Source organism: Adiantum capillus-veneris, chromosome 23, assembly GCF_014529385.1.
Source record: "Adiantum capillus-veneris isolate H3 chromosome 23, ASM1452938v2, whole genome shotgun sequence".
Lineage (NCBI taxonomy): Eukaryota > Viridiplantae > Streptophyta > Polypodiopsida > Polypodiales > Pteridaceae > Adiantum > Adiantum capillus-veneris.
Window position 1 is genome coordinate 109791452 of NC_140953.1, and position 27429 is coordinate 109818880.

General features: G+C 45.3%; 1 protein-coding gene across 5 annotated transcripts in view; it reads right to left on the bottom strand.

Moving 5' to 3' along the window:
* LOC147428350 (cilia- and flagella-associated protein 251-like) overlaps positions 1-27429 on the bottom strand; it is a 235631-nt gene that overhangs the window by 153590 nt on the left and 54612 nt on the right. For all 5 annotated transcript variants that reach the window (XM_086496909.1, XM_086496907.1, XM_086496906.1 and 2 more), the window contains one exon: positions 18141-18234. In XM_086496909.1, coding sequence (XP_086353035.1) covers positions 18141-18234 — 94 coding nt within the window. The remainder of the gene's footprint in view (positions 1-18140; positions 18235-27429) is intronic.

The following is a 27429-nucleotide window of genomic DNA, read 5'->3' on the forward strand; positions in this document are numbered from 1 at the left end:
ACCGTTTTAAGCTGATCACCTAGATGGATGCCCAACTAATTGTATCCACTGAACCCATCCATGAAACTGTACAATACATGCCCTGCTACATTTTCGAGCACACGCTCAGTGAAAGGTGTGGGAAAACCATATGGGATAGTTACCTTGTTCAGAGCACGCTAATCTACGCACACACGGATTTTATTGGACTGCTTCTTAGGCGCTATCACCATGGGTGATAACCACTCAGAGTGCTCCACACGTACAATGATTCCTGCCTCTTGCATTTTTTCGAGCTCTGACTTAACAACCTCTCCATACTTTTGGTTGAGCTTGTAAGCTCGGCCCCTGACAGGCTTAGCCCCTTCAACCAGAGGAATAGTGTGGACATCCAATTCTGGTGGGATCCCTTCCAAATCCTTGTAGGACCAAGCAAAAACATCTTTAAATGAGTGTATGAAAGAAACTACCTGATCAAGTAATGCGGGATGCTCCCATAACCAAGCTGCTAATAGGACGTGCTGAGGGTTGTCAGGGTCGCCTAGGTTGACTTTTTTGACCGGATCAGGAGGTGTAACTGTGTAAGGTACTTCGAAAGTTGATAAGTGAGCTGCCTCTTGGAGCTTCGAGACATCATGGGCTGGTGTTTGATCGATTGGAAACTCTGCATACTCTCCTTGTAACCATCCTGGTGGAAGCTCCTCGAAGGGTAAATCTTTAGACACCGACATAGCAGAGTGCTTTTGAGGGGTCGGGACGTCCGACATGGCAGATGTTAGAGGAAGGGGGGAATCATTGGCGAGTTCATGCAAAGGAGATTTCTTCCCCCTTCGGTGATGTGTTATAGGTTCACCAAGGCCGACGGCTTCCATCAGAGGAACACTTGAATCATTGGAATCAGGGACTACCACACTTACTTCTTCGACTGTCACACTTTTTCTTGTAGGGCTTGGGACACTGGTGTCTGCCTGAGGAGCTTGGAGAGAGAGTGTTACCGGCACAGGTGAGGTTTGAATAGAGACCACATAGCATGGCATCGAGGTGGTAGCTTCCAACCACTGCAGCAGGTCTTCGTCAGACCCGTCAGGTGGGATGCTCACGGTCGGGGTTGCACTGTACTGACAATGAGCTGTGATGAACCACTGGATCCATACCTCCTTCGAGCCGAATTGGTTGCATGGGGGAGCCAGGAGTATGTATCCACATGGCGTCGTTTCCCCAATCATGAAGTACCTTAGTATGCCGCAACCATGGTCTACCAATAAGCAAAGGAAATCCTCCCTCCACCTGAGGAAGACTGACCACCACAAAATCCAAGTTAAATGTGAAGTCTTGTACCTTCAGAGGCACCCTCTCTACTATGCCCACAAGGTAGACTGTCCTCTGGTCCGCCAATGTAACAATGAATGGAGCAGGGCGGGTAGGCTGCAGACCTAAGGCCAACATAGTAAGTTCTGGCATCAGATTGATCCCAGATCCACCATCCACTATGACGCCTTAGAAATGATGCCCAAGAATAGACATAGTGAGATGAGGACTTTTGTAGTCGATGAAGGGAGCAGCTGGATATAAAATCATGTAGGACTCCAAGGGCTGCACAAGTAGGTACCCGCCACTAGGCCCTGCACCAGGATACAGAGACTGGATGATGGAAAGGGTGTCACTTCGAAAATTTGAATCAAGTCGAAGCATGTCGTACAGTGACACTTGCTGAAAGGTGTTTTTCAAGATAGACTCTGTTGTAGGCTTCTCTCTTTTGATCAGATATTGCTCCGGTATCTTAAGCTTCTGCAAGTCCTCTACTGCTTCTATGAAAGCACCATCAATACCTGATAGAAGAGAGGTAGGTTGGCACTTGGCACTACCTGCTGGTTTGTCAGCTACTAAGGGAGTTTGACTTATTTGTGGGACTGGAGACGAAAAAATTGGACCGCCAGGGAGGCTGAGACCAAGAGCGTCTCTCTGTGCCCGTGTGAGCACACTAGCCGGCTCTTCCACCTGCTTCAAACCCATCTCGAGAGGCAACTACAAGAGTGGAAGGCGGGGCCTGTGGAATGGTGCTTATTGTGATGAGGTTAACCTTTGGGAATGTAAACTCCTGTTGGTTCTAGCTTGTGCTTGCAGATGTGGATGCATGTTGTTTTGGGCAGTCCTTATTATAGTGATCCTTAGCTTCAGGGCAGTGTTGGCAAGGAGGGGACCCTTCTGGCAACGGACGTTTGCTCTGATAATGTCCATACTCTCTGCACCTGTAGCACAAAATTGGCCTATTGGAGGGGCGAGGTGGTCTCTGCCCTTGCTGCATGGGACCATATGCTAACGTGTAGAAGCTTTGGGAACTGAAGGAGTACTAGCCTGATAAAAGCTGGGGGATGCTAAGTTATTGTGCATACCTTGCATAGGAGGTGTTGTTAGCAGAGGTGGCAATAGGGTGAGACCATGTTGGATGCAGGTGCTAGCCCTTGTTGGAGAGAAGGACCTAGACTTTGTTGTATTTGCCGCAATCCCTTGATATAGTAGCAATCCTTGTCTTCATGCCCAGACTTTTCGCAGAAGTGGCAATAAGCCCGAAGGGGACAGTCCTGTGGAGGATGTCCTAGAGAGAGACACGAGCTGCACCATACCATAGCTTTAGTCTCCTGCTGAGAGCGAAGCTCTTCTAGCTCTCTCTTGATTTGATCCAAAGTCTCAAAAGAGATTGATTTCTCTTCTTGGAGAGCGCATTGTAGTTTTAGGGCTTCAAGTTCTCTACGCAAAGAAGTCAATGGATCAGTTGGGCTTTCTGAAAACACAGAGGGAGTCTCTATGTGAGGGGAGTTGGTGAACAGCTTCCTAGCCCCCTCTATCCTAGTAGCAGCTGCGACAAACTCCTCCAGAGTGGCGTCGGGTCGCAGAATCTCTCGGAGTTTTTGCTGAGAAGTTTTGGGAAGAGCCTTCTCCACCCACTTCTTAACCATAAATTCACCGGGTTGTTGGGGAAGCTAGAGAATTGGTTTCAGTCATAAGCTCTGCAAAAGTCTCCTCTGGCTGGAGCACCATGTTGGCCAACTCATCCAAAACCTTCTTTTGGTAGTCACCTAGCATGAATGCTACACAAAACTGTTGTCTTAAAGCTGCCCAAGTTGCAAAATGGTTCTCTGCAAACTGACTGTACCATTTGTCTGTTAAGCCATCCAAGGTAGATGGAAGAGTACCAAATAAGCATCTTCTCTATTAAGACCACGACCCCTATAGAGAGATACAAACCCTCTTGCATGGTCGTTTGCATCTTCTGAAGAGAGTCCCTTGAAGGTAGGAAACTTGATGTTTACCTTGGCCAAAACACTGGCCAACGCCTCCATGACCTCTTGCTTAGGAGTCTTGCTCAATAGCCTGCTGTAACAAAATACGAGAGCTTTACTGGGGTAGGTGACCTGGAAGATGCGAAACCGGATGGAGGAATGGATGATGCCATATGTGGAGGTATGGGTGATGATGTTGATGGACTTCTACTAGGTACCAAGGGTCATCTTCTGTTGTAGTACTTCAGAGGACTCAGTAGTGCGCTTTGACGCTCGAATGACCGCCTTGTATGTGTCATGCAGCGATTACCAATCCAACCAAAGCTTGGGCAAGAAGAGCTTTAACTGGCTGAAGACAGTCCAGACTCTACTAGACCCAGTTGGACCAGGGACGAGGAGGGACTAGACCAGGGACGAGAAAGAACTAGACCTGGACGAGAGCTGATTGGACCAGGGCTAGAGAGGACCAAACCAGTTGGACCAACAGGCTACACAGGGCAAGGCAAAGTAGGCGAAGCTAGATAAAAATCAACTAGCTTCAAGATTTGTACCTCAACAGAGAGTGAGACTTTAGTTGAGGTCCACCGTGATCGCCAAAATGAGAGCACCTGTAGCGCGGATAGTGTGTCGTGCTCTCTATAGTCTACAGTGGATGCTCCTCGGTGCAATGTGCGTAACAATCTCACTCAAAATAGACTGGAAACAAAGGAACAATAGACAACAACTGAGCTCACAGAGACACAACAGCAGCAGACCACAACATATGACTCGACTATCTCAAAGAACTGATACAGACTCTGGCGTGGCAGCACACTTAGCTCTAGCCCAGGACTCACAGGTACAATGGGGTGTCAAGGCTCAGATGTGCACGGATGGTGAAGACGTGCTGTGTGTATAGACTCTATTTCTAAACGACGACGTTGGACCATATATCTAGAAGATAATAAAATGGCCCAACCGCTCCTATTCATATGTACAACCATAAAGAGCCACCAACGACTCATAAATGTCAACCATCTAAGTCTATCCCCAAACTGAGTGGTAGGTGAACAGCCACGATGTCCTCTAGACCACCGTCCGTATCTCTGCCACGTGTCACTGTCCAACCCAGAGAGTCCGTCCATTGTGAACCAGACCAAACCAATGTACTAACTGTGTGTCGTGCGAAAGTGACACTGTAGCCCAGCTACAAGTTCTTTGTCAGTAGAGTCCAAAGCTCTTTGTCAGTGGAGTCCAACCCCGAGCTGGAGCAACCTACGCCACCTGACGGGTCCGAAGACAACCTATTGAAGTGCTTGGAGGCTACCACGTCTATGCCTTGCTATGCATTCTCTATTCCACCCTTGCCTCAGGTTCCACCCGCTTCTCCTGCTCGTCCAGCTGAAACCAGTGAGCCACATCATTCAGAAGCAAGTGTAACAGTCACTGAGAACCATACTTCTGTTGCCCCCTTGATGGAAGCTTTGGTGAACCTATAACACATCATAGAAGGGGAAAGAAATCTTCTTTGCATGAGTTTACCAGTGTCTCACCGCTGCCCTTAGCTTCCTCTACGTTGGATTCCCCGACGATGCAAAAGATGATGTCTCTAAGCTCCAAGAGGCGGCTCAATCTTCATCTTCTGATGCACCCTCACCAGCTACACCTCCTGACCCAGTCAAAGAAGTCAACCGGGGTGGCCTTGACGACCCTCAGCACATCCTTTTAGCCACTTGGTTATGGGATCATCCAACGCTACTCGATCAAGTAGTCTCATTTATGCACTCCTTTAAAGATGTTTCTGCTTGGTCTTACAAGGATTTGGAAGGAATCCCACCAGAATTTGGGTGTCCATACTATCCCTCTGGTTGAAGGGGCTAAGCCAATCAGAGGCCGAGCTTATAAGCTCAACCCTAAGTATGCAGAAGATGTCAAGAAAGAGCTCGAAAAGGTGCAAGAGGTAGGGATCATTGTACTAGTGGAGCACTCTGAGTGGATATCACCCATGGTTATAGCACCTAAGAAGCAATCCAATAAAATCCGCTTGTGGGGACCGTGCTTTGAACAAGGTATTTATCCCATATGGTTTTCCCACACCCTTCACCGAGCGTGTGCTTCAAGGTGTGGCAAGGCAAGTACTGTACATTTTCATGGATGGCTTTAGTGATTATAATCAGTTGGGCATCCATCCGAGTGATCAGATTAAAACGGCTTTTGTGACTCCGTGGGGTATTTTCATTCACACCAGGATGTCTTTTGGACTAAAAAATGCTCCGCCTTTTTTCCCTCGCACAGTATATCTCATCTTTTTTCCCTTGCTCACGGATATCTTCGCATATTCATGGACGATTTTTCAACTTTCTCGGCTGCTCAATGTTCGACCCCAATTAAGAATCTAGAGGAGCACCTTGCTCAACTCTCTGTCATCTTCCTCAAATGCAAGGAAGCAAGTTTGAAGCTCAATCAGAACAAATGTCATTTTTTGGTCACTGAAAGTACACTATTGGGCCATGTGGTGTCTGCTAAAGGTTTAGCACAGGACCCAGAGAAGATAGTCGCCATCTTGAGGTGGTCAAAGCTTTGTAGGCCATACAGGTTATCATCGCCAATTCGTTAGGATGTATGCCGATGTTGCCCAAACCCCTGACCTGCTTGATCAGTGCTGCTGTACCATTTCAGTGGTCCACAGCTGAAGCCCAAGCCATTGCTTACCTGAAAAAGCACCTGACTGAAGCTCCTATTTTGGTAGCCCCAGTTTGATCTTTAACTTTCCATGTACATATTGATGCTAGTCAAACATCTGTGGGTGTTGTCCTCACTCAACCTAGCAAAGAGTTCAATCTGGATCGTTCCATTCATTATGCAAGCAGGAACCGCTCACTAAAGCTGAGCGCAATTACAACACTACCGAGAGGGAAGGTTTGGCCATTGTTTATGCTCTTCAAAAATTTCGGCACTATTTATTAAGGTTTCACTTCATAGTTGTTATTGATCATCATGCTTTCCGTTATCTGCTAAATAAGCCACAAGTTGCAGGCCGGGTTTGGCTGTGGCTCCTTCTGTTCCAAGAGTTCGATTCCGAAGTGGTACTTCGTCCTGGAAAACGTCACGTCATGGCCGACCATCTCTCTCACATTCACACAGGTGAGGAAGCTACAGGTATTGAGGACGACTTTCCAGAAGCGGTCTCTTTAAGATTAATACAACTCCAGAGTGGTACGGCGATGTTTTGTATTTGTTATCCACTCGCATGTTCCAAGAGAATGCTTCTCTAATATAGAAGAGAAGGTTACTATCCAAAGCTCGACCATTCACTTTGATTGGCAGTCAGCTCTATAAGGATCGACCAAATGGTGTTCTGAGAAGGTGTCTCTCTCCCCATGAAGTGGAGCATATTTTAGAAGATGCCCACAGTGGTCCCAGTGGTGGCCATTATCCTGGTCACATCACGGCTCAGAAAATTCTATAGAGTGGCTTATGGTGTCCCTATGTGTCTCGGGATACCATTGCTCATGTAAAGGTGTGTGATGTATGTCAGCTATGTGCCCCTAAACCGAGTAAGCAATCCAACCGTCCCCTCCAAGTCTCCATGGCATGGTTGCCATTTGAAGGATGGGGTGTGGACTTTGTGGGCCCAATTTCTCCGCCGGCTCAACCAGGTAGTTGAAAGTATCTCCTAGTGGCTACGGATTATGCAACAAAGTGGGCAGAATTACTCGCAACAACAGATTGCACTACCTCTACAGTAGCAAAGTTCTTGTCTGAGAATATACTTTGCAGGGTTGGGTGCCCCTTGGAGATCACCAGTAAAAGAGGAAGTCATCTTGTAAATGACTTGATCACCACATTGCTCGGCACCTACAAAATCTTCCATCCCAAGTCATGCTCTTAATATCCCAAAGCAAATGACCAGGCAGAGAGCACCAACAAAGTTCTCATTGCTCTACTTTGTAAATCTTGTCATCTGCATCCCGCTTCGTGGGCTCAGGCAATCCTTGGAACTGTCTAGGCATATCGCACTTCCTGCAAAGAACAACGTACTACACTCCTTTCCAACTGGCTTTTGGTTTGGAAGCTATTGCTCCTTTTGAATTCAAATCTAGATCCTCTAGGGTGGGCAGCCTTCGGGTCACAGCTAGGACTGCCTCGACAAACCTATCTCGTCTCTCCTTGTTGGAAAGAGAGCCGCAGATTAGCTTCCTTAGCACTACAAGCAGAGCAGCTGCGTCGCAAAGCCTGGCATGATCGCCCCCTCCGTAAGCCTCGTATAGTGCAGGGCTCCTTAGTGCTACTCTACCAGGCAAGGTACCAGAGAAAAGCAAAGAAATTGACCCCAGCCTCGCAGGGACCATACTAGGTGCAAGTGATTTTGCCACAAGGGGCGGTTCAACTGGCAACTCTGGACGGCTTTTCCTTACCCCTCGTCAATGGCTCCAGGATCAAATGTTATCGTCTCTCTGAGTAAACTAGATGCAAGTGTTTTCTTTTCAAGTGCGCTTTCAAGCTGATCAACCCTCCAACCCACTTTTCGCCCTGTCAACCTATTCCTTTCGTGTGTGTCCGCGTGCTTCCCCAGAGTTCTCCCTTGCTTCAATCTTGTAGAAAATTCACCAGTATACGCCTGTCAAATTTAGTGCACCTAGTGTTTCAAACTTTTTCAATTCCTTCAATTGAATCCCTCTCTGCCCAAGGTCAGCTGTTAAGTGTCTATCTTCACAAACTCTTGTATTTGGCTATTTTGAATTATGGTTTTCTTACGGTGTGTATTAACGACAATTGGTTCCATCTTTTAAATAATCCTCATGTACCTCTTGAGATTTCATCACTCCCTTGGGACTTAATGTTCTATTTAGTATATGTCCACCACCTTCTTATCTGTTCCTCACCCAACATCCCCCATGCGCACCTTTCCCCAAGGTATTCCTCCATGCCCCTCTGCTATAGAATATCTGACAATACTCTACTCCTCTCTGTTCTACTTCTTCCTGTTGTGCGTGATGTGAATTAATCAGCATCAAGTGTGTTTAGCTGGTTACAGGGTAGATCTGGGATAGGGCTGGATTTTGCTTTTTCAAACTAATTTACAAGCTAGCACTTTTTTCCTGCCCACCCTGCTGAACTCGTCCCTTCCCGATCCCCTCGCCCCCCTCCAATCCTAGTCGCCCCTACAGGCTACCCTATCTAATTCGCCCCGAACCTCCCTACTTCAACCCTATCCACCCCCTTCCCCTCTCCAATTCCCCTCGCCCCTACCCAATCCCCCTCGCCCCTCTCCTCCCCGATTCGCCCCTACCCAACCCCCTCGCACTCTCCTCCCCAATTCGCCCCCACCCAATCCCCCTCGCTCCTCTCCTCCCCAATTCGCCCCTAACCAGCCCATCGGCCTCTCTTCCCCAATTCGCCCTTACACCTCAGTTCGTCCCTACCCGCCTGCCTTGCCCCTACTCTCTCAGAATCGCCCCTCCCCTATTTTCCTAGCACCTACCCTCCCTCTCTTGTCTTGAATCAGCTCCCTCGCCCCTACCCTCGCTAGTCGCCACCACTTCTTCTCTCGCCTACCCTCTCGATCCCCCTCCCATATATCGTGGCTACACCGTACTATACCCTTGACACAGACGACCTCGCATCCTCCCTATTAATCCGAATCTTCGGCTTCGCAGAATCACACAGCTACCTACGTACAGAGAGAAATTGTTGAATTGTCTTTTACTAAGAAAATCTAAGCACCATGTATGCAATTGCAGAATTGTCTTTTATTGACATGTATGCAGTTGAAGAACTATCTTCTTCTAAGAAATTTTGAGTGTATGTAAGTTTCTCTGTGGATTGCTCTGAGTGAACAAACTCAGTGTGCAAGGTTTCACAGAAATATCAGTAGCAGGTAACATAGGTTTTACAATTTTACATGGCGGGTAGCAGCAAACATTCAAAAAAGGGAGTGTTAACAAAGAAGCCAAAGCAACCACTTGAGAAGTCACTCAGTTCGGCTGAGGAGGATGACTCAGACAACAGTCGCCATGGCCTGGACGACATCACTTCCAGTCACCCCAGCGACGAAAGTTACAAAGCCTCACCAGCAAACTCAGAGTTGGAATCTGAAGCGAACTCTAAATCGGACGCTTCCAAAGATCTAGAGAAAAATTACAGCCGCCTCGACAATCTCTAAGTGAGGTCCTTTCCAGTGCTCAGCTACAGACTCTGGGTCTCACAGCAGTGGCTGATGGCGATCTACCAACCACTGTTCCTGTTGAGATGGTACATAAGCTTTTACAGAATTTTCTCCTGGTAAGGGGCCACAAACTCACTGCTACACGGCTTGGCCACGCCATGGGTATGACCATCTTTCCATCTGTGAAGCCAACTACAGGAACCTCTTCTCAGTTGTCCAAGGATGCAATAATTCAGGCATGTCAAAAGATGCTTAGTACGGATCACCCAAATTACAAAAGGAACAAACAGCTCCTGGCAATCTTTAGGTACTACTTTCTGGCCAGAGATGCCAAAGAAGATAAGGGAAAATGTGACCTGCCCAGTATATTCTCCCACTGGGACGGCCTTTACTGTTTGTTCCACACCTTACCCTGTGGATTCCACCAGATTCTCTTTACATCATTACAGTCTAGGGCCAAACGATTTCGAGCCCAAGTGCGATCTGTGCAATTGAGCTTCAAATGTTTTGCAGCACCTCTCTTGGCGTGGATCATAAATATACATGTTACCCCTGACGATGACAGATGTGGATGGGAATTCGCAACCATTGCATTCGCACGGGAAAAGAAAACCTATAAGCATTCAAGCTTATCCTAAAGTAACGAAGAAAAAGAAGATCAAATCAAAGGTGGCAAAGGACACAGTAGAGTCTCTACTCTCATTGCCAATGTCAGAGAGCCAGCACACTAGGGTGACACATCTTCCGCGACGCTCTCTGTCTACTTCCACCCATTGTTTTATTGTGCCAGTGTCTACTTCCACTCCTCGTGACAAGTCGGCGGCTTCTCCCTCACAGGATCCTCTCCCTTCTTCTCCCATATTCACCCATGCTGCAGGGAATATATCTCCCACTCCACCTGCAACAACCATCTCAAATGTACCCACTACACCTGTTGTACCTACTCCTAGCTCACCAATTGTGCCACTTGCGTGTCCAACACCACATAAATCTGTTGGATCTTCAAGGGTATCCGACTCTACTTCTCTGCTTGAGCTTTTTGAGAAGATATTACAAGACTCCAGAAATTCTATCGCCACCATAGAGCTAGGAACAGAGCAGTTAACCGCTACACACCATCGTCACTCCGCCACATACGCACCTATGGAGGGATCTCTACGAGTTGCCGAGAGTGCCATCGCAAATTGGATCCCTTTTCTTGAAAGAATTGTAATCGCCCTCGATTATGCCTGCAAAACAGCCAAAGGACAGAAACTTTCTTCAGTAGACACTGACTCTATGTACTCATGCACCACACTCCACCAATCTAGCACTTCTACATAGAGATCAATCGTTGATCAATCACATTTCTGTCGAGGGTCTCAGATACAAATCGTGATCATTGTAACCATTTAGCAATCACATTCAGACCGCGTTGATCTTTTCACGGATGTCTTGATCTACTAAATCTTGTTACTATTATATTCATATCTTTACTTTTCACATTTCAATCAAGCAAACATACCCATGACCATCCCCACAAGACAGTATATCCACATAGCATGTAGTTCACAAAATCAGACACGTAGTTCACATTGAACACCGTGTTTTCAATCATTCAATCTAGCCATCTCATCCCATCCAGAACTCTTGATGCACCTAGATCACTGTGCACCCATCTCATCCTTCCAGAACTCTTGATGCACTCACAACAATATAACATCATCTCATCCAGACAAACATCTTGATGCACTAGAATTTCATTCAATTCACATTCAAATTTCATTCACTTAAGCCATCACATCTAGATCTCGCAAATCTCTAACAGATGTCTAGATGCACTAAGTTCAAATCATTCATCAGACAAATTGCTGCAGACATTTCATCTTTCTCTACATGTCTCTAACAATACGCACATGAAAGAGCACGTGTTTTCAGTTTAAATAAGGAAATTTCCAATTTCAGTGTACATCTGTTCATAAAGTCATTCCACAAAATACTGTCAGTACCCTAAAGTCTCAACGAGAAATTAGTGACTGTATTCAATCTACGCAATCTATAACAAAGGAGTGGAGTGGCTCCCCTCTCGTGCAGTTTGCACTGCACCATATTCAAATTGCTCATTCATTGGTAACTTTTGGCATAAACATTGCTAAGGGCCCAAAAGCTTCATGGTACATCTCTCTCTAAATAGAATTCGCAAGGTTGTCCTCCTCCATCCACTTTGCATTGAGGGCCAAAAAGTATCCTTGACCAAATTATGCGGTGGGCCTAGCTTACCTTTCTGTTCCTTTCTCGTGCCATGTGACCTGTTGGTAGCCCTACTGGCCTCCTTGTCCTTGACACCTCAATCTCAATCTGTGGAATTCTCTAATCTACCAGCTGATTCCTTTTCCTTTCTTTCCTTGTGCTCTGGGACCTGTGGTAGCCTCGCTAGCCTCCCCTATCCTCTGGCGCGTATCACTCTCAATCGTCGGAACCCTGAGACACTATAATTTGATCTTCATTCTTCTCCGGAATCCTTTGATGAACTTGCATCTGGTTCCCTTAGTTTGTCGGAACCCTCAGATGTGCTACCATATGATTCTCTTCTTGCTCCGGAATCCTATGATGAGTTGTACCAGTTTCCCTGATTCATTCTCTTCACTGGTGGAAGACTCTTGCCTTGATAAGGTGGATACTATCCTATCCTTAGGATAAGTCAATGAGCCGGCATGCATTCCAAATCCTTGCTTAGCATGTCCCATAAGTGCTTGAATAGAGTCAAACTTTTGTTCCAGGCAATACTCTTGAATCTCTTTTGGCAAACCACAAAAAAACCGCTCAATCTGGTCCCTCAAAGTAATCTTCCGAAACAGAGACATTGGCAAATAAGTATCCCAAAACCTCTAGCAATAGTCATCCAATGTATCTTTCTTAGTCATTCTCAAATGATGCCAAGCTGTGATGACACCTCTTTCATAATTGTTTGATATCCAAGTTGACGTGAAAATTTTCTTGAATTTTACCCACGTCGCAAGTGCTTCTCTGCGTAACAACAAAGTAGACCACCATGTATGTGCAGTTCCTTTCAAGTAAGATGCCACCCTTCGCACCTCGAAGTGTTCCGAGAACCAACCTCCAAAGAAGGCGACGTCAAACTACTGTATAAACTCAAGGGCTCGATGGGTGTCCTGGTAGCTTGAAAACATCTCAAACCTAACGGCCTGAACCCCTTCTTTAACTCCTCTGAACTGCTAGATGGCTTCTCATCCTCTGAACTGCTAGATGGCATGTCATGCCTTCTAGACTTTTTCAGAAATCTGCTTTTCTTGCTTTTTCTTCGCTTCTTCCGCTTTTTCTCATCCTCAGTAGAACTAGAGGACGACGCACTGTCAGAACTCTCTGAAGACAAAGAAAAATAAGAGTCATCCTCGAAACAAGCACGCTTCTTGGATTTGCTTGCCACCTCGAAAGTCGACTTCTGTCCGCCGCTGATTTCCTCTTTTTCCGAGACCGCTTCAAGCCTTTCATTATTTGGTTCATCTTCTTGCCAAGAGCTCTGTCCAGCTCTTTTTGCGAGTACAGTTTCGGCTTTTTGCACTCGTTAGTCCTTTCAGCTTTCTTCCTCACCTGAGAGGAGAATCAATGTCCTGTCCCCAGCTCGCATGAATCTCATCCATCGGGTAAGTCTTCATAGGCTTCACATATTTCGGGTTCTAGAAGTACTTTATTAATCTTTTCACACACATGTCAACCTGCAACTGACGTTTGCACTCCACTCAATCAAACTCCCCCACTGGAAATTTGTTCACGGCGGCTGGCATTTTAGGGTGGCCCCCACTCTGTGGTTCTTGCATGGCTTAATGGCCCTCAAGACAGAGCAATGAAGACGGGAGCTCGCCCGTGCGCGATGAATTAAGGGTGGGAGTGGCTAACAAGTTCAGGGCAGGGACACGAAGATTGCTTGATAAACAAAATCTTGACTTCTCCGTCAGATTCTCCTCGAGAACCTATGTGTGCTACAGAAGGGATTGGATCCTCTATACAAGAAGAATCTTTATGAGCTTTGATACCACTGTTACACGCTTGGACACTCCAAGCGTGTACAGTGGTATCCAAGTGAGAAATCAATGGCAACACACGAACAGAAACTGCGAAATCATTGAAATTTAAGAGAGAGAGAGAGAGAGAGAGAGAGAGAGAGAGTCGACACGGCACGGCAAAGTTCCGCGCCCAGATCCACTGGTTATTGCTCACGGCAAAGTACAACTCCCGAGGGTCCTGTGCTCTCAGACTCTGCGTCCAAATGCTCTCCAAAGTGAGGCCCCAAGGGCTCCTTATAAACAGTACAAGGGTTGCCTAGAAGCAGAGCCCCAAAAGCACTTCTCCAAAAGCACTAATCCCCAAAAGCGTATGCTATCAGAAGCTAGCACTAAAATCGGCCAAAAGCAGTCAACCTAATTTGCGAAAATCCATACAGCCTTCCACATGGCAGCATTAGCGCATTTTACGAAAAATCCATATGGGTGTGCCACATCATCGTCCGAACAAATTGCCACATCAACATGTCAGCATGTTTTACGAAAATCAGCCTCAGACTTCAAGCTTTGGGATTTTTAGGGTTTGGACCCTTCCCGGTGTTCGATAAGTTCTTTACGTTGGTCGGCTCAGTTTCTCTTGTCCACTCGACCATTTCTCTTCTAGTTGGTCATGCCACATCATCACTTTGTGACAGATTCTTCCTTTAAGAGACATCATGTGAGTTAAGCATATGCTAATGGCTCAGCAGTTATGCCTAAACATGACCTTTTTGACGTCAAAGTAATTATGGATGCATTAGAATTGTATGCATTAGTAGTCGGATTGAGAGAAAAATTTTGCAAATGTAGCTTATTTCCTCTTAACAAGAAAGATTGGCAACTATTCTTTGGCGTGGTGAAGTGATTCCTCCCAATGATATAGTCAGACATCTAGGATTTCCAATTGCATGCTTTGTTTCCTCTTGCAAGCAGACAGATTGGGTTTTGTTGCAAATACAACTAAAGATCCATTATTGGAAGCTTTCTACTTGTCCTTTGCATGTGAGGCTTCGAATTGTTCAATCAACCCTGATTGTATACATATAGTTCGTTTTGCCATTGTATCAACACCAATGTTTACTTATAGTCAAGAAATGGTGGAATATATAGACTCCTACACATAATTGTGAGTCGTGCCTATGACCATCCACTTGAGACCGAGCATCATTGTCTGTGGGACTGCCCCATGTCACAGCAAGTTTGGCTTTGGATTCTTCGATTGATACCTGCACTTTCTACAGCTAGCCAGTACACTTGGGGCGCTACAGCTTGGTCCACACTCACGAGCACGACACTTCGCTTTGAGATGGCTTTAGTCAGCAGGATGATTGTGATACAGTAGGGCCAACCTACACTCCAGCCCTCCACAAAGCTTGTTCCTCGGGAGTGGAGCAGAGATAGAGTGTTGTTGGGAGCTCCTCTGCAGCCTAACAATGTGGTTCGTCTAGAGAGCCCATTATCTTTGAGGCTCAACCACCCGTCCCACCGGCAGAGACTATACATGACATTTGGTTGAAGCTGGTCCATACACTCAGGGGCCAGTTTGAGAGACTTCAAGGCAGCTCCGACCGCATGCCGGGGCGCCGCGAGGCCTTCTTGCGACTTTGGCAGCCAAGACCCTTCTTCACCATGGTTCAGGGCACGCCTAGATGGCAGTACCGTCTATCAGTGTGGTTGTTTCCTCCTCCCATATCCTGAGTTAGCCACCATTCTACATATCTTACCTTTTCATTGGGAGAGTCTCCCCACATTTTGATGTAGCCCTCTCTAGCAAGGGCAGGTTGTAGCCCATTGGGCAGTTTTCTTAACTAATGGAAGGATCTTTTCTTCGGGGGGGAAAAATGCGAGTCGTGTTTACAAAACCCTCTTTCTCTATGAGAGAGGCAGTGCCTTCGAGACTGACACGAGGATGTGAAGCCCTTGTACAATCGGAATGAATGTGCTCACTAGTGCAATTTCAAGAGCTCTCCAGTAAGCTATGGCTATTTGATACAATGGTGACATCCACATTATTGTAAGGGGTACAGATTTTGGGGACCTAGTCAAGACCACCGTAGTCGGTCTGGTTGGTGGTTAGAGAGATATGGAGAGTCAACTGGTCACTATGATGGTCCGATTTAAGGCCAAAGTGCCACATGAGGTCCTCAAAGCAGCATTGGAAGCTACACCAATTATGGTGGAGACTCTAGATGTTGGTATGCAAAAGTGTTAGCCTCGTTTCAGTTGCATGACTTTACTATGGACGGATTGCCACCCTTTCAGTACTTCTTGATGCACCATCACTCACCTTCAACAAGATTATCAAACAGGATCTCATGTAGATTGATACAGAGAAAGGACAGGGATGACTAAGATGGGGAAGAAAATGGATTCTCCAAAAAGGATTTTTTCTCATTTTTGAGGATACATTGATTCACACCCATCACATGGGCCTCGTTGTCTCATACATAGTTATGGGAAACCGGCAAACGGGAACAAGAATGGAAACTTAGACAAAAATGGCAAAAGTTGAGTTTCGGATAGTTTGAAATAATTATAGGGAGTGAGGGTGTGGAAACGGGGACAGCGAATACAAACAGAAATGAGCAAACGATAAAAAAATAGAGTTTTGGGTAACTATGATCTCACAGGACAACTTCAAACATTCTCCCGTCAACTGCAGATAGAAACGTGTAGATATACTTTTGTACCCCAAAAGCAGCAGATATGCCAGCTATGCAACTTAGAGTCGGAGACAAAGGAGCATTACATGTGTCGGTACCTAGTATATTATGAAATACGGAGACGATTTCATTGCAAACATGCTTTTATTACACAGCTCTACATGTCCAAGCAAAGGACCTCCGAGGGGTCACTATGTATAAATTTTGTACATCACGTGCTTTCAAGGACTAATTCTAAAACCCCTTATCTATGAATTTTGGACAGCTAAATTACACCCTTTTTCTATTCATCTGCATATTTTTTTCCCAATTTTGTTTTATGGTACCCTTCTATATGTGTAATAATTATTAAGTGACCCCCCCGAGCAAAGGACCTATTTAGAGAGGCAACAAATTTCTTTTGGACTAGCAGCTCTTAGCAGGTGGTCCCCAGTACACATCAATTTTCAGGTCATGGGACTTTCCTAGATAGAGCTACAAAGATTAACATGTCACGACGCTCTCGAACCTCTCTCGCATATCATGTCATCGATCTACCATCAGCCATCCAAGCCATTACTGAGAGGAATAGAGAAGCTCCTACAAAGCTCTTTACAAAGGAAGAGATTGATGCCATCATGCAGTGGCCCATGAGAGTGTTCATGGGAGGGTTCATAGAGGAGCAGCCCACTAAGATCATGTCATCGATCTACCATCAGCCATCCAAGCCATTACTGAGAGGCATAGAGAAGCTCTTTACAAAGGAAGAGATTGATGCCATCATGCAGTGGCCCATGAGAGAGTTCATGGGAGGGTTCATACAGGAGCAGCCCACTCAGGAGATTAGGCTATGGCGGAGAGGGCCCCAGCTGGATCTATTGGTTCACTCATTTGTTCACATTTCAGCTTTTGTTACCTTAGCCTTTTGTATTCTCTATACTGGACATTTAGACATATGATGATGATGTAATTTCTGGTCTCAAAGGTCTTTTAGGCCTTTTGCAGACGTAAATAAACATTACATTTAATTTCATTTCTACAACGTGACTCATTGGCTTCTTTTATGACAATTGTTGAATGCAATGATCTTTGAAAATCAACCCTTGGCTTCACCTATAGTCATGGAGCTTGGCGCAAGAAAAGTAAGTGCTTGATGCAATAAATTTTTTCATTTCTATCGACTGAGTAAGCGGTATCAATATCTAATCATTTCCCACCAATGCCATTACATTTCTGCATATGAACAACACTATTTAAGCATTATATGATCAAACCACAATGTATGGTATTATTGTTCCTTTTACTATACAAAGTTCTGATGGTATAGATTATGCATGGGCATGTTTTATACAGTGCAATGAAGTGAATGTTACAATTATGGCCAGGATGAGGAAAGCACAAGAGAATGGAAATAGAAGCCTTCCTGCAGCTCTGAGTCAAATGCAAGTTCTATCATGTGCATCGAAATGAATGCTATAATTATGAATGCTATAATTATGGCCATGATGAGGAAAGCACATCAGAATAAAGATACAAGTATTCTTGCTGCTCAGTCAAATGCAAGTACTACGACGTGATCAAAGAACGCCAACTTAGTGAGGCTCATACTTGTGTTAATTGAGTGCCCATGTTTAAATCACAGAAATGGAAAATCCATTCGTGATGTGGCCGTTCCTAATAACAGCTACTCCTCTAATAAACTCTTTATCTATATGCGTGTTGATGGGCAATGTAACACAATTTTCACTAGAAAGGGGGTTATATAAATACTTTGTTTATGCAAGTCGATGGGCAACATAACACAATTCTCACTAACAATTGATCTAGTGGCAAATGAACTTCCTCAAAATTGAAGTTTGCATCTTATTTGTTTATCTTTTCAGCTAAATTTTGCATGCCACAGATACCAAGAATAGTCAGCATAAGCTACATGTTAGCAGGTTGTGCACTTCCTTGACCTCTATTTGACATGGAGTGTAAAAGTCTACTATAAATACATGGCTGTCCTTGCTTTTAGATGGTTTGGAAATGTGAGAGCAAGACAACTCACCAGTATTGCTCAGTGTTGCAAAGCCATCACCCTTCTTTAAAAAATCAATAGCTACTACCCCTCCTGTTTCCTTTTGCGGAATTGAGCTATGCACCTAGCGAAGAAAGAGAAACTTGACATTAGACTCGTCTTTTACTGTAAAATTCTCATTTTAATTTTCATGTTCAGATTTAATCATTTACAAAAATCTGATTACAAAATGAAGTCTCTACATAGAAAACATCAGCTCTGTAGCCGTTGCTCCCAGAAACAGCGGGTTTTACCATTATGAGCAAGTTATTGAAAAAGTGTTTGCTCGCCTGTGGGGCATTAAATACTCCTTTGAAAAAGGAAAAACTCATTTGAGACAACCAATTATCTACAAGAAAGAAAAAACAAGGTTGTCCCTTGGAAAGTGAGCCTTGTTGATTACCTTTATCAGCCCAGACAGTAATGTATTTTGATAATCTCGAGAGGTTTTCCAAAGTCTTAGGTTTGTCTTAGGCATGCTTTCATGCACCATCATGTTGCTAATTAGCAATAAAAATTGCACCAAAAACTTCTATGTGTGGTCCGCTATGAACAACCACACCAAAAAAAATATAAAACCAAGCCCTCCTAGTATTACGTTCTTATTGGTTCTCATCCAAAGAAGCCTTGGCCAATGGTAACATCTAGACCTTTTCCTCACATGTGGCAGGTATATGTCGCCTATATATTGTCTAGGCCTCATATTGATAAGAGGGGTGATTGGCAAGTCATGATGTGGAGCCTCTTTCTGGCAGAGAAAGGAAGCTGTGCTTTTAGTCTTAGCAATAGATGTTCTTAGACTTTTGGAGGTCACCCATTGGGTTTCATGTCTAGATCTAGCAAGTGAGGGCTTCTGTGTGGATGTGCCCGGCCTTGTGAGGCTCTACTAGCGTCCAGGATTCACGGGAGTTTTCCACATTTTGTCCGGTATGGTAGGCCAATTCTAATGGATGACCTATTTTAGGCATTATGACTCTTCATAATCCCATTTTCTGGGTCAGGGGGGCATCTGGATAGGTGGGAAGCCTATGAGTACCCCAATGGTGGTGGTGGCCGTTGGGATGTGTGTGTTTGGGGCATAGTGACTAAACGTTTCGTGTGTGTTTCGTGTTTCGACGTGTTTCGTTTCGTTTTCTTTCAAAGATTCCAAGAAGAAACAAGTTGGTTTCGTGGGGCTGTAGAATACCTAGAGTTGAGCACTTTCGGTAGTAGCTCCGTATACATTTGCATTATGAAATTCTCAAAATTCTACCATGAAGGCCAATAGCAAGCCTTGGGTAACATGTAGTTGTGAGAACATGTCACAGGTCCTTGTTAGCTTTAAATGTGTATGCATGTGTGAAAATTTAGAGAGAGAGAGAGAGAAAGAAAGAAAGAAAGAAAGAAAGATTTTTAACGTCTATGTCAGGCCGAAATCGGCCTATGAGACAAATCAAATGTACATGGCGTGTATGTCATCCGTCTATCGGAAAGACAAATGAAACAAAACTGATACAAAACTGAACTGAATGTAGGTAATGGAGTATCTGAGGAGGGATGGGGTTCTATCTCTAGGGGTATATGCATGTCTATATGCTCAAGGTAGTACAATCATGAGAATGCATCAAGCTCTCTAGCTCCATCCTGTACAAATGGGGGGATGTAAGATGTGGTACATGGGCGGGGCTGGTGCCAAGGCTACCCGGATGAAAGCTGTCGGGTCGGCCCTCATCTGAGCTACTCGCTCCTCAGTGGCACGGCGCTCCCGGGCTCGGATCTCCTCGATCTGTCGGTGGTGGGAGCTCACGCCCCTGTAGCCTGTGACTCGTGGTCGTCGTCTAGCTCGGTTCACCTCCGCCTGTGGGAGTGTCACTCCTCTCTGAGTATCTGGTGAGGTAGGGGTGGCAATCCTCTGAAAGAAGTCTGTGAGCTGCGACTGTCTCCCCTCTGTCTGTGTAGCTGTGCGTGGCTGTAGTAGTGTGTCCCGATGGCTCTGTATCTCTAGTAAGAAACGTCCGAGCTGTCTCTGATCTCGAGAGTCCATGATCTCTCGGAGAGTGGGCTGTCCTCTGAATAAGGCCTCATATCTGCCTCTGATCTCAGTGTATGCTCTGCATCTACATACAAAGTGCTCCTCACTCTCCACCTCCTCTGTGCAGGCTCTGCAGACTCGCTCCTCCCTGGGAACACCAGTATGTCTCCCGATCTCAATCTCTAACCTGTGTGAAGCCACTCTCAGCTGACCAATCGCCACCCGTGAGCTATGTGGCATATATGTGTCCATATAGCGTGGTCTCTGTATGAACCCCCCAGACAATATGGTGAGAAACTGGTCTCTGTAATCTGACATCCTCGTCCCCAAGCCAGGTGACTCCCAGACTCTCCTAGTGTATAGCTGCCACAGATCCTGTCTCAATACCAAGTTTCTCTCACTGCGAGAGAGGTGAACAGATGGTGAGTGGGGGTCGTACTGGAATGGTGGTAGGCTCTCCATGTCAAGACCGTGTCCCTCAAACCATGCTCTGACCTGTGAGAGAGAGAGAGAGAGAGAGAGAGAGAGAGAGAAATGAAATGAAATGAAATGTAATATTAATGTCTTCAAAAGACCAAAATGACCTATGAGACCTATGAGAAAATGAAATGAAATGTTATATTAACGTCTTCAAAAGGCCAAAATGACCTATGAGACCAATCTGTTACAAAATGGAGAATCTAATACCATGTCTGGGTACAAAAGAACTAGATACTACTACTAGAATCCATCCTCATATGCACTCTGAATATAGAGAGAGTATGGTTCAAATCCTCTGCTGTAGTCTCCGCCGATACTGTGCAGCCCCTCTCCTCAATCGTGGCCGCCTGGATCTCCGTAGCTCCAGTGCTCGGTCGATGAGAGTGCTGATAGTGGCCGAATGAGTGTGGGCCGAGCTCTGCAATGATGACTGCTCCTTTGGCTGTCCCATATCTAGTGAAAAGAAATCTGTAATCTATCTCTGGGATTGTCTCTCTCTATCTCTCCCCAGTAAAGTGTCTCTATATCTTTGTAACTCAAGTAGATATAGCCCAAGACATCTCTGATCCTCATAACTCATGATCCTAGAGAAAGGACCGAAACCCTCTCTCAATAAGCAATGAAAACGGCCCCGTATCTCATAGTACACTGTGCAATGACATATGTAATGTAGCTCTATCTCTGGCTCTAACTGGCATAAGAGGCATATCCTGATTCTGCTGGTATCCCTCCAAATCTACTAGTCTCAATCTCCAGCTGATGTGAGGATGTGCGTATCTGACCAATGGCACACCGCAAACCATGAGACATGTGTGTCCATGTAGCTGGGTCGGATCACAAACCCATCTCCTGTGAGGTGGGGAAGATGCTCTCTAGAAAAAGCCATCTTCGTGCCCAACTCCTGTGGCGGCTCTATCCATGTCCTCCTGGTACCCAGCTGGATCAGGTCCTGACGAATGAGTCTAGTAATCTCCACCCGTGTAAGAGACATCGAGGGTGCCTGAAGAGAGTACTGGAAAGGGGGCAGCCTGTCCATGGTGAAACCATGCGTCTAAAACCATGATGTCATCTGTGCATACCAGCATGAAGGATCCCCCTGAAGAGCTAACTGTCTGGAAGACTCAAGGGCCAGTCTAGCATATCTGTCTCTAGTAGTATCCCACAAGCTGTGCACAAAGGAGACTAATCTGGTAAGCGCCTCAATCTCCATAGGAGGGGCAGCTAGCTCTGCTCGAATGATACCGCGGGGTACGGAGGCCTTGGCTTTGATCAGTCAAGAGATCATAGATACCAAGGGCCTCTCCATACGTCTCCAACCATCCTGGCCTACAGAAGGTCCCCATGTCTGCACCCCATACAACATAGCTCACGATACTAAGGTATCAAAGAGCCATAACTTTGTCCAAGGTTCCTGGAACTGAACCTGCAAACACATCCTCTCCAAGCCTCCCAAGGCCGCAAAATCTCTAGTCAGTCTAGTCTCTGCTGCTCTCCTCAAAGAAAACCTCGACCCAGTGAAGACAATCCCAAGGTAAGTGTTTGCATCTATATACTCTACAATCTCTTGACCATATGTGAAAGTCGGTGCTGATCTCCTGATCCACTGTGGTGTAGTGTTAAACACCGTAACCTTGATTTTACCAAGGTTTACAAACAATCCACTATCCTCTGCAAATTTGTGTAATGCATCCAACTGTCGCTGCATACCCTCTGGTGAGTCAGGGATCAACACAATATCATCAGCATATAACAACAATGGGATCCACGTCCCTGCCAGCTGGGCACCTCTATCACCCTCTGTCAATGTAATCAGACACCTCATCAACATACATACCAAATAGAGTAGGAGACAATGGGCAACCTTGTTTCACCCCAATGGTGGAGTGAACTAAATCAGATATCCCCTCCGGAGTCCGTACATGTCCCATCACTGATCTGTATAGAGCCATAATCCCCCAAATCAACACTATGGGCACCCCCATCTCCTGCAGTCTGCGCATCAATCGAGCTCTCGGTACCATGTCAAATGCTTTGCGGAAATCCACAAAGCTACAATAAATCCGTCTCCCATGTGACCTGCCCTCCTCAATGATGGCTCTAAGTGTCAGAATATGATCAAGAGTGGAGAGAGAGAGAGAGAGAGAGAGAGAGAGAGAGAGAGAGAGAGGCTCGATACCTTTGTCTTGTAGATCTCACATGTGAATGGAGAAGAAATGCTTGCTTTTTCCTGGAAACATGGCCAACCATGACATTCTAAAACTAGACCTCGAATTTTGTGTCCAACCTTCAATAGTCGTTTCATCACCTTGTTTCGTGTTTGTTTAGAAACGTTTCAAGTGTTTCGAGTTTTGATCCAAATTGAATGTGGATTAATTAATGCGTTGTGAAACTCATGCGTTGCTGGTCGGCCGGATCTGAGGCTGCTCCCACAACCTCATAAATGGGAAAAACAGCACCAAAAGCCCAGAGGACTATAGGGAAAAACCAGGGAAGGCCAGGAAAAATACTCTCAGCCTGCAGGAGACTACTGGCCATGGAAAACAAGCCAAAACCTTGAGCCAGACATGGTTAGACACATCCTGATATGATAAAACAACCTCACTCTGGCCGGGCACAGCCACAAAACAGCCCCCACTCCCAAACACATGTCCCTGTGAGAAACTGGGACAGACTTAATGAATCCAAAGAGATGACATAACTCTTAACACCCCCTCTCAACTCCTTGAAAGGAAGACGGCCTAGCAAGTTGGAGTGAGCAATCTGCAACTGGAAAGAAAGGATTTCATGGACGATAATATCCCAACAAATTTCCATGGTATAAAAGTATCCTGTGGTATACGATCCAACTGCTACACCCAAGAGACGTCCAAAATGTAAAATGTTGTCTGCTGAGAGTAAATCCAACTCTAACAAGAATCTCCTCAACTTGCCCTACTCATAAGTCGCACAACCAGCATCTACAAAAGGTACTATTGCTGACCGCTCCAAGAGAATGCATCAAAACGAAGGATAAAGGCATAAACTACGGGTATCCGAATCATTTCCCAACTCTCAAGTGCTCCACTTTCAAGAAAAGGGTCAAAAATTTGCACCTCCATTCACATGCCACATGCCACAATCTCCAAGCTGCTATGGGATGTCCAAAGAATGCGGACAACCGAAGCTACTGAGAAATCAACTGCCCGATGATGAAGAACCAAGGAACTACACCAACCACCATATAGAAAGATGAATTGCAAACTGTATCTAAAGGAACTACATCAATCGAAACTAAGAGTGAAAACTGCTATTGACCTTCATTTGTCTGGAACACATACCGAGAGAGTATCACCCCACTCTCAGAGTGAATCAGGAGCATACATCCAACAGGAAGGAACACACATCAATATTCAGACTACGTCTAATACGGCAAGATCAAGGGACCCCACACCCAAGCTCTGCAAGAGAAGAACACCAAATAGACAGGCAATCATATCCGTTCCACATGAAATCACTGAACTGGAAGGAAGTAGTCCAAGGAGACGGACTCCCCAAGCTGACTCCACATCCCCCTTTGAAGGGAGAACACCTTCACCATGGATAACTGCCCCACAACTCTACAATAGTCTCTACCTTTGTAAATGGATCACCAAAGGTAGGTGAATCCAAAAGAAAATATACCTGTGGAACCCGGCACCAAATTTGAGAGAATCAAGAAGAGCTTCTCCCCACTTTGAAGTATGCTAGAGCTAATTGTAACTGGCTCCTAGTCCAAGAAGGACCACCATCCATGAAACCGGCCCATGGGTCGGTAGGCTTTGGCTTTCACACGTAATTCTTTACTTTAGACACACACACAGAGCACTTTGCAAAGGGAACGGGAATTAACACTTATGCACACACGCGGCCAGAAAAGCAAAAAATTTGAAAAAGCCTAGAAGGCATGAGAGGCCATCTAGGAATTTAGAGGAGGAGAGCTCATCCTCTGCTGACCATGAACAAATGGACAAGAAGACCAAGGAGTTCAAGGATGGGGTTCAAGCATTCAAGTTTGACGCGTTTTAAGGCTACAAGGACACTCATCAAGCCCTTGAGTTCCTAAAGCAGTTTGACGTCGCCTTCTCAGGAGATCGGTTCTTAGAACGCTCCAAGGTGCGAAGGGTGGAATCTTACTTGAAAGGAAATGCACAGACATGGTGGTCTACTCTGTTGTTACACAGAGAAGCACCTAAGAAGCGGGTAGAATTCAAGAAAATTTTCACTTCTGCCTAGATAACAGAAGAATAAGATGAAGATGTAATTACGGCTTGGCATCATCTGAGAATGACTAAGAAAGACATGTTGGATGACTATTGCAAGAGGTTTGGGATACCTATTTGCCAATGTCCTCGTTTCGGAGGGTCACTTTGAGGGTCAAAACAGATTCGATGGTATTGTCTACAACAGAAGTCTGACTCTATTCAAAGACTTATGGGACATGCCAAGCAAGGTTTTAAAATGCATGCCGGCTCATTGACTTATCCCACGGACAAGCCAGTGTCCACCTCGACAGGGCAAGAGTCTTCCAGTGAAGAAAAAGAACAAGGGGAACCCGATGATAGTTCATCAGAGGATATTAAAGAAGTAAGGGAATCAAATGAAGTGCATCCGAGGGTTCCGACGAACCAAGGGAACCAAATGCAAGTTCATCAAAGGATTCCAAAGAAGAAAGGAAATCAGATGATATTTCATCTGAGGGTTCCGATAAAGCAAGGGAATCAATTGATGGTTCATCAAAGATTTCCAACCATTCAGATTAAGGTGCCAATGGACAGGGGGCGCCGGCGGGGCTACCAACAAGTCACAAGGCCCAAGAAAAGAACAAACTGGTAACCTACGTCCATCGGATAATTTGGTCAAGGATACTTTTGGCCCTCGATAAAAAGTGGATGGAAAACATTGCAAATTCTATTCAGAGAGAGTTGTACATTGAAGCTTTTGGATTATTAGCAATGTCTATGCCAAAAGTTACCGATGAATTAGCAAGTTGAATCTAGTGCAGTGCGGATTGCACAAGAGGGGAACCACTCCACTCCTTCGTCACAGACTGCCTAGATTGAATAAAGTCACTAATTTCTCTTTGAGATTTTAGGGATACTGACGGACTGACAATATTTTGTCGAATGACTTTATGAATATATGTACATTGAATTGGAAATTTCCTTGATTGAACTAAAGACATGTACTCTTTCCTGTGTGTATTGTTAGAGACATGTAGAGAAAGATGAAATGTCTGCAGCATTTTGTTTGGTGAATGATTTGAGCTTAGTGCATCTAGACATCTGTTAGAGATCAACGAGATCTAGATGTGATGGCTAAAGAATGTGAATTGAATGAGATTCTAGTATCTGGATGAGATGATTGGATACTGTTGTGAGCGCATCAAGAGTTCCGGAAGGATGAGATGGTTGCATAGTGATTTAAGTGCATCGCGAGTTCTAGACAGAATGAGATCGCTAGATAAAAGGATTGAAACAAAAGTGTTCAGTGTGAATTAAGTGTGTGATTTTGTGAACTGCATGCTATGTGGATGTATTGTCTTGTGGGTGAAAAGAAAGGATATGAATCTATTAGCAACAAGATTTAGTAGATCAAGACATTTGTGAAAAGATCAACATGGTCTGGATGCGTTGCTAAATAGGTTGAGGAATTCCAAAGACCAAGCAAGATTTGTGGAGTGAACCGAAGAAAACGAGCAAAACCAATCAAACAAAGAGGACAAGATACAAAGCATTTTCAAAAATAGATGGAGATGGATCTCTATGAAGATGAAGATGGATCTCTATGAAGATAGATCTCTACTTCCCTCCCATATTATCTACACATTGTATAGCTCAGTTCACACATTTCACGCCTTTCACCTTTCACACCTATCAGCTTAGTTTAGGATTCCGCAGTATTTATATCTTGTTATCCTAGTTTAATTTATTTTGTTAATCTTACTTTGTATGAGATACACCGCATTGTAACTTCCTAGTCTCATAGGTCACTTTGGCCTTTTGAAGACGTTAATATAACATTTCATTTCTCTCTCTCTCTCTCTCTCTCTCTCTCTCTCTCTCTCTCTCTCTCTCTCTCTCTCTCTCTCGACACCAGGAGGACATGGATAGAGCCGCCTCAGGAGTTGAGCACGAAGATGGCTTTCTATAGAGAGCATCTTCTCCACCTCACAGGAGATGGGTTTGTGATTCGACCCAGCTACATGGACACACATATGTCTCATGGTTTGCGTTGTGCCATTGGTCAGATACGCACATCCTCACATCAGCTCGAGATTCAGACTGGTAGATTCAGAGGGATACCAGCAGACAGCAGGATATGCCGATTATGCCAGAGAGAGCCAGAGACAAAGTTGCACTACATATGTCATTGCACAGTGTTCTATGAGATACGGGGGCGTTTCCACTGCTTATTCAGAGAGGGTTTTGGTCCTCTATCTAGGGTCATGAGTTATGAGGATCAGAGATGTCTTGGACTATATCTACTTGAGTTACACAGGTATAGAGACACTTTACTGGGGAGAGCTAGAGAGAGGCAGTCCCAGAGACACATTACAGATTTCTTTTCACTAGATATGGGACAGCCAGAGGAGCAGCCACCACTGCAGAGCTCGTCCCACACTCATTCGACCACTACTGGCACTCTCATCGACCGAGCATTGGAGCTACAGAGATACAGACGACCGCGACTGAGGAGAGGAGCTACACAGCATCGACGGAGACTACAACAGAAGATTCGAGCCATACTCTCTCGACATCCAGAGTGCAGATG